The 16,668-nt window shown below is 36.9% G+C and overlaps 1 protein-coding gene across 1 annotated transcript in view; it reads left to right on the top strand.

The window, feature by feature from the left end:
* PKHD1L1 (PKHD1 like 1) overlaps positions 1–16,668 on the top strand; it is a 1,597,738-nt gene that overhangs the window by 188,531 nt on the left and 1,392,539 nt on the right. The window contains exons 12-13 of the mRNA XM_044066249.1: positions 93–163; positions 3,411–3,521. Coding sequence (XP_043922184.1) covers positions 93–163; positions 3,411–3,521 — 182 coding nt within the window. The remainder of the gene's footprint in view (positions 1–92; positions 164–3,410; positions 3,522–16,668) is intronic.

Consider the following 16,668-nt stretch of genomic DNA (forward strand, 5'->3'; position numbering starts at 1 on the left):
AGCCCTGAATATCAATTAGTTTGTGGGTATATATTAAATTACATTAAGCATATCTGATGTGCAAGTAACAGAGAACATTTTGTGTTTTACAGGAGCATGCCAAATATTGCCACTTACTTTGTTTCGTCTCTAAATAAAATATACATGTTTCAGACATATGCAGGTAAGAAGCTAGCATTAATCATGTTCTTAATTTGTCATGCAATTTGTCATACAACTTCAGAAATTAGAAGGCATATCCTGAAGGTTTGAATGTAGTTACGTCATTATATTCTATGAGTAAAAATGTACATGTAGTAGAACAAACACATTACATACTTCTGAACTGGACATATTTTTAATCTAATAGTGTGACTAAGAATAACTTCAGGTGATTATTATCCTTATTAACATCTTTTGTTGAAATGGGCATAAAAAGTTATCTTAAGTAATTGCAGTCATAATTCTTGTTGCACAGTCTTTCACTGTACAAAACCATTGCACATGCTTTTGTGTGATGATGGCATATTACCTGTGAATGGTTTTCAGCCTGACTGGAAATCTGGTTTCACAGTAGAGACCCCCAAAGCCATGAAACTCTGCAATGAGTACTGAAGACATTTGTCATTTTCTGTTACCCCTGTGTGATGTTTCTAGCCTGCTGAATTGTATGATATCTAATCTATAAGTTAGAGTTTTGATGATTCAATAATAAAACTATTAGTGCATTCTAGTTAACTTACATGTATTCAGTTTGCAAAATATTTTTTGCAAAATATTTTAAGTTATTGCTGAAGACAGAGGTTTATGTAATCATGCGACAGTATACAATTAATAAACAAACAGTAGGCAATTACAAGCACAGTAAAATCCAGCCAAAATTTTAGTACAAACACTAGGGGTACAATTTTGTTCATATGAAGGCTTTGTCAGAGTTTGATGAAATCTTCATATTGTTAACTATTTACACATATTTATTAAAAGAAAAGATTGGCTAGATTTGGGTATGCTTTTTTGTTTATTTATTTTTGAACACAAGATGCATGCTGTTATCCATCTTTACTTTTGCATTGATATTTAGTCCTACAATGTTACATTTAATGGACTGGAGTGATATCTCAAATGATTTTACAGCAGAGTTTCTTCTTTTTGGTATTTCTATATGGTGCTGACTATGGCTTGTATATAAATAACTATATTGGTTTACTGCGTAATCACCACATTACTAAGAGCACATGTTTAGAGATCACATTAAGGTGTCATTAACTTAATAAAAGTCTAACACTGGAATTCATTGAAAAGGGTGCAACAACAGAACTTAAGCTGCACATAAGCTCAGTTACTGTTCTTCTCTATACTGTGATTTATAGTCACACGCTGCACATTCTGTGTAGCTATATATCTAATTTATACTGAAATTGAATGATTGCAAATCAGGCAACTGAGCAACTGAAACAACTTCTCAGCTGTGGACCCACCTATTATTCTGCACGAGGAAGTGGTGCAAGTTAATCACACAGACAAATGCTCCTCCACTGATACTTACACACATGTATATGCATACACAAGCATGCATACACATAGGAATACACAGTGATACATCCAGACACACAGGTGTATATAAACACACACACACACACACACACACACACACACACACACACACACACACACACACACACACACACACACAGACACATATACACACAGGAACACTCCGTGATACATACAGACACAGAGGGGCACATATACACACATACAGACACAGAGGGGCACACAGACACACACACACACACACACACACACACACACATGCGCGCGCACACACACAAACACACACAAACACACATACACATAGGCATATACAGTGATACATACAGACACAAACACACATACGCACAAACACAGATACACATAGAAATACACAATGATGCACACACTCCTCCAAAATAAATACACTTACACATGAATAGTCAGTGATGTACACAGACACTCACACTCACACACCCTCACACTCAAACACACATACACATAGGAATACACAGTGATACAGACACACAGATGCATGCCACACACAGACACAACAAGCATAATTTGCCTAACTCAGTGGCTATCTGATAAGGGAGGCTAGGTAGAATAGGGTCACTATAATTAATGTCAGTTAGTGGGGATTCATGCAGACACACACACACACACACACACACACACACACACACACACACACACACACACACACGTGCGCACTCATGAATGCATCTGCACAGGCACACACTAAAACCTTCAGATCCACAGATACCTAAACACATACATGCACACAGACAGACTTGCAGATGTGTAGTGCAACCCAGCCTGCGCCCAGTATCTCCCTATGAATACCAGCTTCAGTCAGCGGTAATCTAACACAGACAAAGACAAAACACATACAAGTGCTTACAATAGGCAGTTATACATATTCACTGAAACACTGTCCTGTACTCACACAAATACATAAGCACAAAAATGAATGAAGACTGAGTGGATGATTGGCAACGAATTGGTAAATCAACATGACTGTTGGGCCCAGTGGAAATTAGAAGTATCTGTATTATACACCAAACTAATTTAAATTTATATTTTTACATTTAAATGAGTCTACCGTATAGCATAACTTCTTGTTTTCATTATATTTTAAAGGATTCTGTGTAGGTGTTTGATGTGTTTGGCATGTACTCATGTGGGTATTTGTAAGACGAGATCAATATATCAATGTGTAGAACTCAAATGCAAAACTAAGCACCTTCATTCTGGTTTATGAGCCCAAAGTAGAAAGACAGTTTTGAGCTGTGCATGTGTGTTCAAGTTTTATCTTCACCTCTTGATCTACAACACAATGAATATAATGTGTGAATTGTGCAAGCTTTATAAGCTGCAATCTGCCCTGAAATACAAGACGTTTTTGTACTTTTGTTTCAAGATGTGTTGAAACTCCTTTTCCATTTTGTGTGCACTGGACTTCTTCAATGCAATTTGCAAATGAAAGGCTGAATCAACTTTCAGCAATCTGGGAACACACTCTCAGCTTCAGTGAGCACATTATTTCATTCTATATATTTATATTCTGAAATGAAAAGTGTAATTTGATTACTATAGCAGAATAAAAGAGTTATTTAAAAATAGATTATGCGTGATAATAAGAGGATCAACACACTCTTTGTGAAGTATAAAAGAGGTAACTTTATCAAGGATTTCATATGTCTACGGTAAGTCGTTTGAAAGAGCTCAGTAAAAATCTGACTTGTGAAATGTTAGAGTACAGTAAGCCTAAACAACATATGTTAATGCAATAATGAGTTAATTATGAAAAACTAAAACATTTCATTTAAATTCCAGGTTCAAAAGTATTGCAAGGCTCTGATACATTTTATATTTCTGAATCCAACTTTTCTTTGCAGATATCACTGGTGTTACACCTTTAGTAGGAAGTATTCATGGTGGTACCATTCTGACAATTACAGGTGACTTATTTGATCAGACAGATGCTCCAGCTACAGTTCTAATAGGAGGTATGTTGGTTATCAAGATATTTTGTTTTTAAAATACGCACTTCTAAATAAATAACATATAAATAGCAATTCAATTGTTAGATCTTTAATAATAAATGGCATGCCACATGGAGTGAGACAGTGAGAGATAAGTAACCAAACAGTTGATGGAACATCATTCTGGATGACATTTGCTTGTGTGAGTAGGTATAAGTTCTGTAAGATTGATCACTGAAGGGTAAAAGATACTAAATGCATACAAAGGGTGAGACTTATGATCCTTAGACTATTTGCCTTACTCTAAGGTACAATAGACTCAGACTTTGCGGTTCAGTAATTTCTAGTATATGATCTGAGAGAGCCCCCAAGGAGCCTGATATACTTTGCCCAGAGTACTGTAAGTGACTTGCTCACTTTCACACAGAGGCTAACAGACTGAAATCTTGGACAACAGAATACAAATAATTAAGAGCTTATTATAGCCTTAATCCTGTGCACTGACTACCATACCCTTAGTTTGACCATGCAGGCGTATCCCTCAGTGACTATGATTTAGCCATAGTGCCATGATTCTCAATGACTAAGATTTAGGCATAGAGCTATGATTCTCAATGACTATGATTTAGGCGTAGTGCTATGATTCGCAATGACTATGATTTAGACATAGAGCTATGATTCGCAATGACTATTATTTAGGTGTAGTGCTATGATTCGCAATGACTATGATTTAGGCATAGAGCTATGATTCTCAATGACTACGGTTTACGCACAGCGCTATGATTCTCAATGACTACGATAATGATTCTCAATGACTACGATAATGATTCTCAATGACTATGATTTAGGCATAGCACTATAATTCTCAATGACTATGATTTAGGCATAGAGCTATGATTCTCAATGACTACGGTTTACGCACAGCGCTATGATTCTCAATGACTACGATAATGATTCTCAATGACTACGATAACGATTCTCAATGACTATGATTTAGGCATAGCACTATAATTCTCAATGACTATGATTTAGGCATAGAGCTATGATTCTCAATGACTACGGTTTACGCACAGCGCTATGATTCTCAATGACTACGATAATGATTCTCAATGACTACGATAATGATTCTCAGTGACTATGATTTAGGCATAGCACTATAATTCTCAATGACTATGATTTAGGCATAGCGCTGTGATTCTCAGTGACTATGAGTTATGCATAGTGCTATGTTTCTCAATGACTATGATTTAGGCATAGTTCTTTGATTCTCAATGACTATGATTTAGTCCTACTGCTATAATTTTAGCCATCATATTTGTTCTTTCTCCTTCTAGATTTATGATGTTCCTCAATGTCAGACCATTTTATGGGTACATACTTTATTAAATACATAAACTAAGCCTGTTCAAAGATTCACTACCACTATACAAGGTTTAGGAGATAAAGACCTTTTAGTTGTGAAAAATAAGAAAGGGGTCCTCTTTTTGACCATCAGCTATGATTTTTAAATGCCAGTGCTATGATTTTTAATGCTTGGAGGTTGAAATGTATGCCTCCAGGGCTCAAACCTCTTCCTTTCTTTTTATCAGTTCAGTGCTCCAGCACTACACCATAGCCTGGTGTACTAGCAGAAGTGTGTGTGTGTGTGTGGGGGGGGGGGGGTCACATCACCTTTATAACAGAGAGTGCAAATGTTAAGCCTTCTCTGCAAAAACTTTAGATAGCACTCTATCAAATTTTAATATTGTCTGTTTTGTTATGCAATTGTACTTGTCTGTTTGGGACTTACAATTACAGGTCTTAGACTTCTGTCATACAGCCATAGATTCTGCCATGTACTAATGAACTATGCAGATAAACATGAAACAGAATTCCTGTACTTCTCTGACAACAGTAATAGAATTTCTCTACTTTTTCTACTAATATTTTGCAAGTAAATTCTTAAATCCACTACAAAGCAGGAACCACACTTCACATCAAAAACATTGCTAAACAAATAAAAAAATGCTTCAGGGAACTGTAACACACTACTCTCATGTAAAATAACCACAGGACCAAAACTGATCCACTCAACAGTTAAACTAATGAAAAACATGTAAACTCACTCAATAATTCCTGTTTGAAATAAGGGATGAAACACTTAACATTGAGTTAATTTTGTGTGTTTTTCATTAAGTTAAGTGTGGAGTGGAGCAGTTTTGGCCCTGTTGTTATCTTACAAGAAAGAGAGTGGTATGTTACAGTCCCCTGGAGCATTTTTTATTTGGTTTTTAAGCCAACTACTTAATGGTTTATGAAGATGCAGCCATAAATTACATATTCCTATCATGAAATGAAACTTTATTCCTGGGATTCATTAAAGCCTACACTAAGCATACATTAAGTGTACAATGTTATGAGTGAATAGACAGCACATGTATAACGCACACCTTTTTCCTCCTAATTTTAGTTTTCCTACTGATTTCCTTTAAGCTTATTGAAGGATACATAAAGGCTACCACAAAGTGTAGACTATGTGCACACTTAGTGTAATCTTTTTGGGTGACTACAATGCACAAAAAATGTGGTAGGGATGTTCTTGAATAAAGAAAGATCCTGTATACGAAGTGTAGGCATTAATGACGCTTATGCTCCAAAATCAATGAAAAAGACAGTGTTAAGCAACTTTCTGACATCAGAAAGGCCCTTAACAGTTGCTATGCACCCCCCGCCAGTGCTATTAAGCACTAGTCTCATACAGTGTGGCAAGGGTGTGATGAAGTGGATGGAAGCCCTGGGTACAAGGTGCTAGGGGGCATGATTCTCAAGAGTAGCTCTTCTGTACAGCATTTCCAAATGCTGGTAGAGAAAGCAAGTTCAGCACATTAGCACTTTTATGTGGGGTAAGCTGCTTGCTACCCCTTTGAAAAGAAGAACATTTTATTTTTTGCTTTGGTCTTCCACTGAAGGGCTGGGGCAGGGAGGTATGTGTATCAGCCTTCGGAAGCCTTGGAAAAAAGTGTACTAAATGTAGCAGGGCACTGAACAGAGTGGAGTGGACCTAGCTTTTTTTTTTATCTTCCAATGAAAAGTGTTTTTTTCTTTTCCAATGAAGACCATGGAATGGACTGGTTATTTATTTATTTATTTATTGCTGTTCCATTGAAGAGCTTTAGCATTTATCTGGCTTAGAGTAACAGCAAATGAAGAGCTGGGGTGTTTATTTATTTCTTTATTTAACAATTGTTGACCAGGAAAGTCCGACTGGGACAGAGGCCATTTTCAGATCAGGCCCAGGGAGAAATGCTCCAAACACATCTTTGGAATATGGGTAGCAACCACCCAGAACAAACCCACACAAATGCAGGGAGGACATGTAGACTCCACAAAGAAGGCAACCCAGCCATGAATAGAACTTTGGAACCTCTTGATCTGAGGTGACAATGTTAACTGCTGCACCACTCGGCCGTGTTGGGGCGCTAGTTCAGAGAACAGCCCAAGGCACTATAAAAGCCAGCTATGCCTCTGCTTTATAGTACTCAGCAGCCACGGCAGAAGCATGGCAGGAGGCTGTTAAACAAACGCACATGCTTCATTCAGACATGTTTTCTTAAATTAAAATAAAAGTACATACTGGCTTCTTGATACTGTTCTTGGGTGACCATTCACCACATGACAGTAGTCAGTGTGTTATGGCTTTCTGTGATCTAAAACATGCCCCACTATGTTTTTTTTCCTCTCTGACTTTTATACTATCTACCACTCTACTTCATATATAATAACCCTGATTTTAACCTAGTCTACATAATAAATAATAAATTAATCTCATGTTCTTTTCCTGCATTCTGAGACCATTTATCATACTGGCAAGATATACCCACGTTTTCCAAAAAATACTGCATTAAATCTACTGTTTCTCCTCAAACGTTTTTTCTTTCTGCCCAAGCTCTGCAACTGCTTTCATTTTATCTATAATCTCTTTCTGTCTCTGTTAAGTGACATCTGAGCCTTAAATCTTCAGCTTTAATACTTTGTTCTTATCCTTGGTAAGTGGACAGGCAGCTAGGATGGGTTAATCAATCACCCTGCACTACCAGTAATTAGTTGTAGGACTGCAACGGTTGATCTCTGGTGTTAAGTAAGCATATTTATTATGTTTTCCATTTGCTTTCTTGATACCTAGTTCTGTTTCCTACATTATTTTAAACTTAAAATGCTTGCTTCAGGTTAGTTAGTAGTATGATTATCAAATCATGTAAATTGTATTTTCCTTGCAGTGAGTAAGTTGTAAAAATGTGCTGCCATTGTCATATTTTAATGCAGTAACATTCTGACAGCATCTGAATAGCAGTTCAGACTTGACAGGATCTGAAAATTTTTGGTAATGAGTTATAAAGCACATTACTGCTCTGTCACTGCACTGAAGGCATTTGTTTCAGTGTGGGTTATTCCTTCTGCATTGATGGCACACAAGGTAGTGAGTATTTTATATAGCATCCAGATTTCTGGAATACTGTAGAGATCATGAGTGATAATCTTAAAATTCATCTCATACTACATAGGACATTCTGCAGCTTCACAACTTATCATAAAGGTCATATTCAGTTCTGATGTTACTGAGCATGAATCCATATTAAACAAACAGCTTTGTAGGGTCTAATAAATATTATGGAACACTTTTAACTTATGTTTTGTCAAGATGGGATGTTGTTTTTGGAGATTTAGAAAACAGAGGCTATAACTAGCCTTCTGCATAGTAAAATCCATACTTAAAAAGTGAGCCAAGTTTTTCTATTTCTATACTATGATCAAATGTATGCCTTGTAACTTTACACCAGTCTAAAACTTCTACCTCAGCCAAGTAGCAAAATACGAATTTTTGAGTTGGAGTTCATTAAGCAAAGGTAATTAGAAGGTACAGATGTATAAAGGTATAAACTAGCTTTCTAGTTTCCAGTTTATGAACTGCACTTCTTAGCTGAAAACATTTCCAGGAGCTGGGATAGATTAGGACACAGGTCTTGTTTAATTCTACAAATTAGCACACTATATTTAGTACGCAGTTTTGAATATTTTTATTAAATAAAACAGGTTTACTGCCTACAAGCAAACCATGTTGGTGCAAAAACATTAAATTTAATTTCCTACTGGAGTTTTGAAATGCATTTGGTTTATAAATTCTATTCTGGAAGAGAAAGTAGTTTTGACAGTGTGTAACATTCCATTCCTTATGTGAGACATTTAAAAGGAACTACAAAAGGGATGCCCAAATGGGTTCGTTGACCAACCAGACAGGAAAAAATCCATACTGAATGTTTGTGCTAATGGACAAAAATTGTGTTGCTAATAAGACAGAAATTTGCAGTTGTCAGTTGATCATGAAACAGGTCATTCAGAAGACCTCAAAACATCTGAAGCTCCAAATCTGAAGGGTTGCCACCTTCTTATATATTAAAAGTAGGAATGAATGCCTGTGGCCAAAATAAGTCATCACCCTTTGGAATATTGGAAACATACCCACAAACAGATACAGCTTTTCTGTCTCCCACAAATAGTTTGAATCCATGAAATAGAAGGTTTTCTTCATAAAGCAACTTCCACAAGACATCAAGTCCAATTTATACCTGGGTTATATAAGAGCACAGAAACCACAGCCACATAAACACACACTTCCTGCAGTTAGTGTTCAGTGTTAAACTCTTGTTTATAACAGGCATGCTGGAAAGAATTAACTTCCTTGAAAAAACACATTTAAAAGGACTAAGTAAGCTGACATGAGATTCTTAAACATGGTCTACAATTTTGTGAGTTTGATGTGCATTGTAGTATTTGTAGGGATTTTGTTGCAGTTCATCTTAATCAAATGTCGGTGTAATGCAGAACTATGCATAGTCAGCTACCATTTTGTTCTAATTTGAATCTTATTATAACTGTTTAGAATAATCTGAGAACTAAAACTGCTTCCCTATTTTATAGGTTCATAGGTAGGTACTAGGCATGCAATCAGGGAAGATCCTAGCCCAAATTCCCAATTACCTGAAAACACTGTCTGGTTAAGTTTTAGAACCCTTTTTAGTGTAAGTTTTCTGTACAGCATGGCAAGGGAAGGTGAGAAATGGACTAACTATGAAAGTAAAGGAATTCAAAGGAAATGGAAGTGAAAGGGGAACAGGAAGGGGAAAAATTAAGGTTATCACCCTGAAATGTACCATAAACACATTAAGAAGAGCATCTTCAATTTATGCCATTCTTTAATGTTTACACTCGTCTTGCACTTTACAACTCAGCTGTGAGTGCATTTTCTTTGCTCTTTTCCATTCTTTTGCCATCTACCACACCTCCAACATGATTTTGCCTACATAGTCTTATCTACAGCAAGAACTTCAACAAATGTTTACCTTCTCATGATGTCCCAAACCTTCCCATGCCAATGCCCATTTAACTGACATTCTGTCCTTCAAATTACTGCTTCCCTACTTCATGCTTAGTTCTCTAATAGTGTTAATTTCACACTACTGTCCATCATTTAGTTATCATCGGGGGTTCAACTTTTTCCATGCATTTATCCCATAGCAAATATAAAGTTTTTCCTCTTATTTCTCCAGGTAGTACTTCTCAACCTCAAGTGTCAGCATGCATTAAAGATCTGTCTCAGGGTGAAGTGGCTGAAACTAATTGCTATTAAAACTTATTCCCACTCCCACCTAAATAGTCCTAGGCTGAAACCTGACCAGAAGATACCCTGTCCTGAATCTCCCTTTAACTTCCAGCAGTTCACCACTGTTTCTGAGAAACAAAAGGTCAGTCTTACAGTGGGTATTAGTTTCCTGTATAAAGTCCATAGAACAAGTTCCATGTCAGGGGAAGAAGACAAAGATCGTTTTGGTAGTACCCCTTATCTTGTCACACTCTTCCAGAGATGTCTGGGGTATTAAACCATAACCATGCCATTTAGAATATCAATCCTAATCCTTTGGTATATTCCCAGCAACAACTCATATAGGCCTGAAATAAAACAATTCATCAATTACTTTCACTAACATGCTAAGCCAAATGAGTAGTAACAGTGGAAGCCCCAACTTCTCCATAACTTGGTTTTAGCTGCATAACTCACCACCTGCCTATTCTACTCAATTCAGGTTTCCAACCTCAGATTCTCCTTCAGTGGAGCAATACAACCTACCCAGCCCATCTGCTATTTTTGTGCCTTTTCTGCGCATATGTAGAAAGACATCAATTTCTCCTAATGGAGAGTCAAGGAATCCCCTTGTCTCAAACATTAGCATTCCATATCTACTTAAATTCTCATGTCATGTGATTTTCAACTCTTCCCACCATCCTTCCTCAAACAATGTAGGCATTTCCATCTCAGATTTCCCTTCCCACCCTACGAAGCAAGTGCCTTAAACTGAACCCTTGGAAGTTGTCACCATAATGCCTCCCATTCTCCATATTTCTAGGATTCTTCACATATGAATTCATGTTGATTTGGAAATTGGACAGCTTTATACTATAATACAATACATTTTAATGCCCAGCTCTTGCAACTGCATACCCACACCACACCACACACACACACACACACACACACACACACACACACACACACACACACACACACATCACACCACACCGCGGTATCTCTCTAACAGTTTTTGTCTCAAATAAAATTCCTTAATGAGTACATGAAGCAGACTAGTGAGCACAGGAAATAGGACTGTCTAAGCAACATACAAAAACTATAGGAAAACTTTATTTTTTTCATTCTGCAACCCTAGTAGCATTAACTGTACTCCACTAGATCCCATTTTTGCCACTTGTTTTCTTTCCTTGATCACAAAAGAATTCTATTTCCCTTTTGGAGTCTAAGCCAAATACAGTCTAAAACTAACCCCTGAAAAGTACACATAATCTCCCTCCTTCCCAATAGCCTTTACTGATATAGGGTCCCAAAACCTTATTTCTATCATGTCTGTTTCATGCAGGCATTAATCCAAAATTCTCTGACAACTTCCATGCCACTTACTGGGTGGTTTCACTGTCCTTCCATAATTATATCAAATCATCCCAAAAGAAGTATACTTTACTAATTGTCACTGGCTCATCACCATTTTGGTTCATTCATTTATTCTAATACCTTGAGTTAAAGTCTGTATGTATAGCACAAATAAAGGTGGGACACCTCTATTATTAGCCCTATTCAAAGAAAAAGGAGCAGATAGCGACCCCCACTGACCAAGACATGTTTTAGAAATTGTCACAGTATGCACTGAGAGATTTTCTTAAAATTAGGTCTGAAGAATAGGGAAGGTGTGTGAGGTCTAAGTGTCCCTGAAATAAAGCTTCTTCCTTGTTTATGTCATTTTGGATCTGGCGATCAGTCAGACACAATTCCCGTCATACTTACTCAACAAACCGGTCACCATCCTTGAACTCTTTTCACCGAGATGAATATAAATAATTTGTAATCAGATTTGAGTATAGAAACAGGGTAAAAGTGTTTGACCTTTCTTAGCCTAAGACTATAGTCTCCAGTCAGGTGAATGTTAAGGCTTCTACCAGATTCTGATTACAGGCAGCCAGGAACACTTTTTGATACCATCTAGTTGTTACCTGGTTAAGATTCTATGATAAGACCATACTGGCTGATAGCCTTCCCACTCATTAAGTCTATTGCTAGACCATCGGCTCTCATCTACACTTATAAGAGATACTGGTACCTGGCTCTGCCAATCTTCTGTTCTCCAGAGGTCCAAATCTTCCATATTCATAGGTGTATAGGTTCATATGTTCTTACTAGGCTTCTGATAAGGGAGGATCATTTGAAACCCAGTTGTACATTCCCATGAAATTTTTTAACCCTTATATTTTAAGAATGAAAAACCCAGAATTGAGCAGTTATACAAGTTGCTCCATTCCAGGAGGGACAGGGTGCTAAATCTGGGGTGATTTGGTGTTGCCTATTTATTCATCCAGATTACATTTAAATAGTATAAGAGAAGCACTTTGCTTTATGTGGAGATGAATACAATTACAAAGAACTGGTATTCTCTGTGAAAATATATATCCCTTCAACATGTTTTGTTCATGTTGCAAAAGAGATCTGGATCTCTCAACCAGGTGTTTATGTCCCCCATTATATTTGAAAATGTGTAGCAGATCTGACAGGATAAGGTCTGCTGAGACAAAGATCACTCCATGGTAGCCTACATGACACGAAAAGAGGGACAAGGCTTTGAGATTGCCTGCATATCTTTTATGATTTTAGATCTTATGATTTTCTTAGTAATAAAGCATTGTGGCCATTCAAGATGTGTCTGATGTTTGGACACTTACAATTACATACTGAAGTGGCTCTGTACTCAATGATCAGCTTGGTGAGTGCAGAATACAATGGAATTATCAAATTCCTGGAATTGGACACCATATCTTTAGTTATAAGCTGTGTAGTGAAAAAGTACTTTCTTGCAATAGAAGATGTGTGATGATTAAAGAACAGTTTGTTGTCTACACTGGTACCTAGGTCACTAACTACTGTATCAATTTTCTGCAGTGTGTTGCCAATGTGATGGTTACAAGAAACTATTCTACATTTCTTGACATTCAGTTTTAGTCTATGATGACACTAGATATTGGTTTGGTAAAGAGTTTCTTGGAGGATTTGGGGGTCCTCTGTGGAGTTTATGATAGCATCAAGTTTACAGTCATCTACAAATATAATCAGACATAAACCCTTAATAGTAGCTCTGATCTCTGAGAATTAAATGCAGAGGAATGGCCCAAGGAGTGACATGTCTTTTGAGGGGTAAAGCAGCCCACCCTAATTTCCTGGTTTCTATTTGTGAGCCAATCTGCTATCCAATGAGCTACAAAAGGATTAGCATTTAGCCGGGATAGCTTATTTATGGCACGAGTGTGGGATGGTGTCAGCCACCTTTGCAAGGTCTCGATAGTAGTAGTAGTCTAGATTGTAAGGAGTGCATGCAGAGAGAGGACTTTTTTGTTAAGGCTCTTGGTATTGATCAGCATTACCTTTATGGTATCAGGAGTCTGGTTTTGTTATCTTGGAAGCTATTGAGGACTGACACTGCCTAAAAAGGCACTGTGGAGGTGGGCAAAGTTTTAGTCACAACACAAAAGTCTTGTGCTTTCTGTCTGGTGAAGAAAGTGCTGGTCTCAACACAGACTCATACATCTAGGAATCAATGATCCTTCACTCCTTCTCTAACCAAAAACAAAAGAGTGGCACTAATCCCAAGCTGCTTCCTGAGAGTGAATATTAACACAGATATTGCTGTGTTCACTATGGTAGCTGGAAGCAACAAGCAGCCAAGCTGCACCCTGAAGATGTTCTCACCAAAACTGCAACCAGATGACTCAGTGAAGTCCCATACACACCGCCCAATCAGAAATCAGCAGGAATCGATAACTGCTCATGTCCTCCTTCTCTCACCAGAAGCAAGTAAGTAGCATTAATCACAAGCTGGCTCCTAAAAAGCAATTTCAAGCTTTCTGGTGATTAGTAGTCTGTAAGAAGGTTAGGAAATATTGTCAGTAAGTTATCCTTAGTGCCCCTATCTCAGTCAGCTGCTGGATTATACACAACATTTTATTTATTCTAATTTTTGGACCAAGGCAGAGTGCTAATTCAGATGGGCCTTTTTCAGTTTCATTCTGTAGGTAAAAAGATACAAACAAAATAATCAAATTCAATGAATGTTATGTTGTAGGGCAGAAGAGAAAATAAAAGGATAGATAGAAAACATAATGCAATTGTTGAAATGAATGAGGCTAACACCATACAAAGCATTATGGTACAATGAACAACTACAATATATGATGAGCATAATAAGAGAGTGAATGAAGAGAGTGTGGAATTTACACCGAAGAAAGAGAGAAGATGCAGGAAATGAGAAAGTGAAAAGAAGGAAAGAAAAAACAACATTCCACTCTTCCCTTTTCCCTTTCTTTTGTACTCCCGACCTTACTTGGCATCTTTTGGGGTCCAACAAAAACTACCTATGGAGAATCAATACCTTTTGCTCAGTGGAAGTTTATATGATCTATTTCCATAGAGAAATTTAAGTTATTCTCCGTTAAAAAAGAATTTACATTTAAACTCTTTAAAAAGGATTTTTAAAGCTTGCTCTTGAATTTTGGGCAGGAGGTTATTCCTATCAGGTTGGCTGGAAGAGATTCCTAAACTTGAGGGGCAGGTACTAAGAAGCTGTGCTGTGTGCAATGTAGTTTGCTTCTAGGAATAAATAATGCAGGTCCGGAAGGTGATAGGGATGTTAGACTGCATGTGGATGTACAAGGTTTCAGACAGCTAGCAAAGAAAGGAAATGAGTTTTGTTGTCTTAGTTTGTGAATTAATGAGCCAAGAAGTAGTTTGAATCTTCTGTGTTATGGGTAGCCATTTTCTAGTAGTAAGGATGGAGCGGTGATGCTCTTTTCTAGAGTGACTGTGACGACTCTGCATATTCTGTATGATGAGGTGAGAAGAAAGAGTGGGTTCTTTATTTAAGCTGCTACCATGATGGGTAGTCTATATTCAAACCATAAGATAAGAATTAGCTATAATTAATGCACCTTGAGGATAGAGGAAGTGCAAGGTTTACTTTTTATCTTTTTTCCATAGTGCCTGTTGACTATCAGACCTTCTACAGTTAGGCTGCACACCTTCTACCCCATCACCAGACATTCTACCATTAGTACAGGGCAAGAAATGTTTGGACAGGCTGTCATGCAGATAGCCAGGAGGGTTGTTTTTGGCCTTGCCAGTATCTGGCAATAAAGAAATTTCTGATATGGCCCTAGACCTTTTCTCTGAGAAGGGGGCATGCAAACCACATCACTGAGGGACCTCTACCACTTCTCTGTGTAAATGTAAGCTCCCTGCACCTGCAGTTGAAGATTACCACATGTATGGATTGGTGCACTATGTAGATACCCCAGGACCATAATTTTGCATCACCACCAATCTTCTGAGACATATCCAAGAAAAATGGGAACAGTGACTAAATTCTGCTACTACAACAAAGCCACAAACAATAGAAGATGAGGAAGCAGGCAACCACTTGAAAAAAACATATTCCAAACAAAGCTTTTGAGCACAATTCTCTTTCTCAATAGAACATAAAAACTTAAAAACATAGACACTTAAGTAGTATACCACAATAAACTACTTGCCTTTTTAAAATTTACTACACACAATCTCATTGAAAATTGTTAGCAGGATAGAAGTATTTATTCTTATGTACATCTTTAGTATGAATCCTAGTATTAATTACATTACCAGTGACATAAACAAACACATCTAAAAATCTAAGCTCAGAATTTGACTATTGTAGTTTAAACATTGAAAGCATGGTAGTACCATGCAAGTAGTTAATAAATTCATGTAATAATTTTAAGGGCGTGTCTTTTAAATACAGATGTTAATAGTTGTGATAGTCAGATGGAGGAAATGTGGCATTATTTTATTGGTAGAGGCTACGAAGCTGATATCTTAGCACAGAATAAGACATAGGTTTTAAGAGAGCATAGTACAGTAGCTAGTCATATTTTTCTAATGATAGTGTTAAACGTATTAGTCAAGTTAATAATCCTTCAGTTAGGTATATGATTAGGTATAACAGAAGATCTAATGTAATAATGAAGATTATTAGGAATAATTGGCCTATTTTGCAGGCTGTTCCAGAACTTAAAAATGTAGTAAGAGATATGTCAAAATTTGGATATAAAAAGAATATAAATTAAAGCAACAGCTATGTTACAGTATAAAGATTTGCAAAGAGTACGGCAGTTAAATGTTAAAACAAATCCTACAGTTCCTTGCTGTGATGGTTTAAATACAGTTGCTAGTATTAAACTGCCATTAAAGTTAAGATCCAGTATAGTATGACAACTTGATTTGAAATGGTTATTACGACACTATTTATATGGATTGTAATCTCCCCTCTCTTTCTGTTTCCCTCTGTGTATATACATAAATATTTGATGCTCTATTTCATTAATAGAGTATGTAATGATAAATTAATTGAATAATTGATATAAAGTGGTATACTATTTAAGTGCCTGTGTTTTTAAGTTTTTATGTTTGCATTGAGAAAGAGCATTGTGCTTGAAAGCTTTCTATTTAATAAATACATTTGGAATATATTTTTTTGCATGGTTACCTACTTCCTGG

The sequence above is a fragment of the Protopterus annectens genome, chromosome 3.part1 (genome assembly GCF_019279795.1).
Source record: "Protopterus annectens isolate FY-2018-M chromosome 3.part1, PAN1.0, whole genome shotgun sequence".
In the NCBI taxonomy this organism is placed as follows: Eukaryota; Metazoa; Chordata; order Ceratodontiformes; family Protopteridae; genus Protopterus; species Protopterus annectens.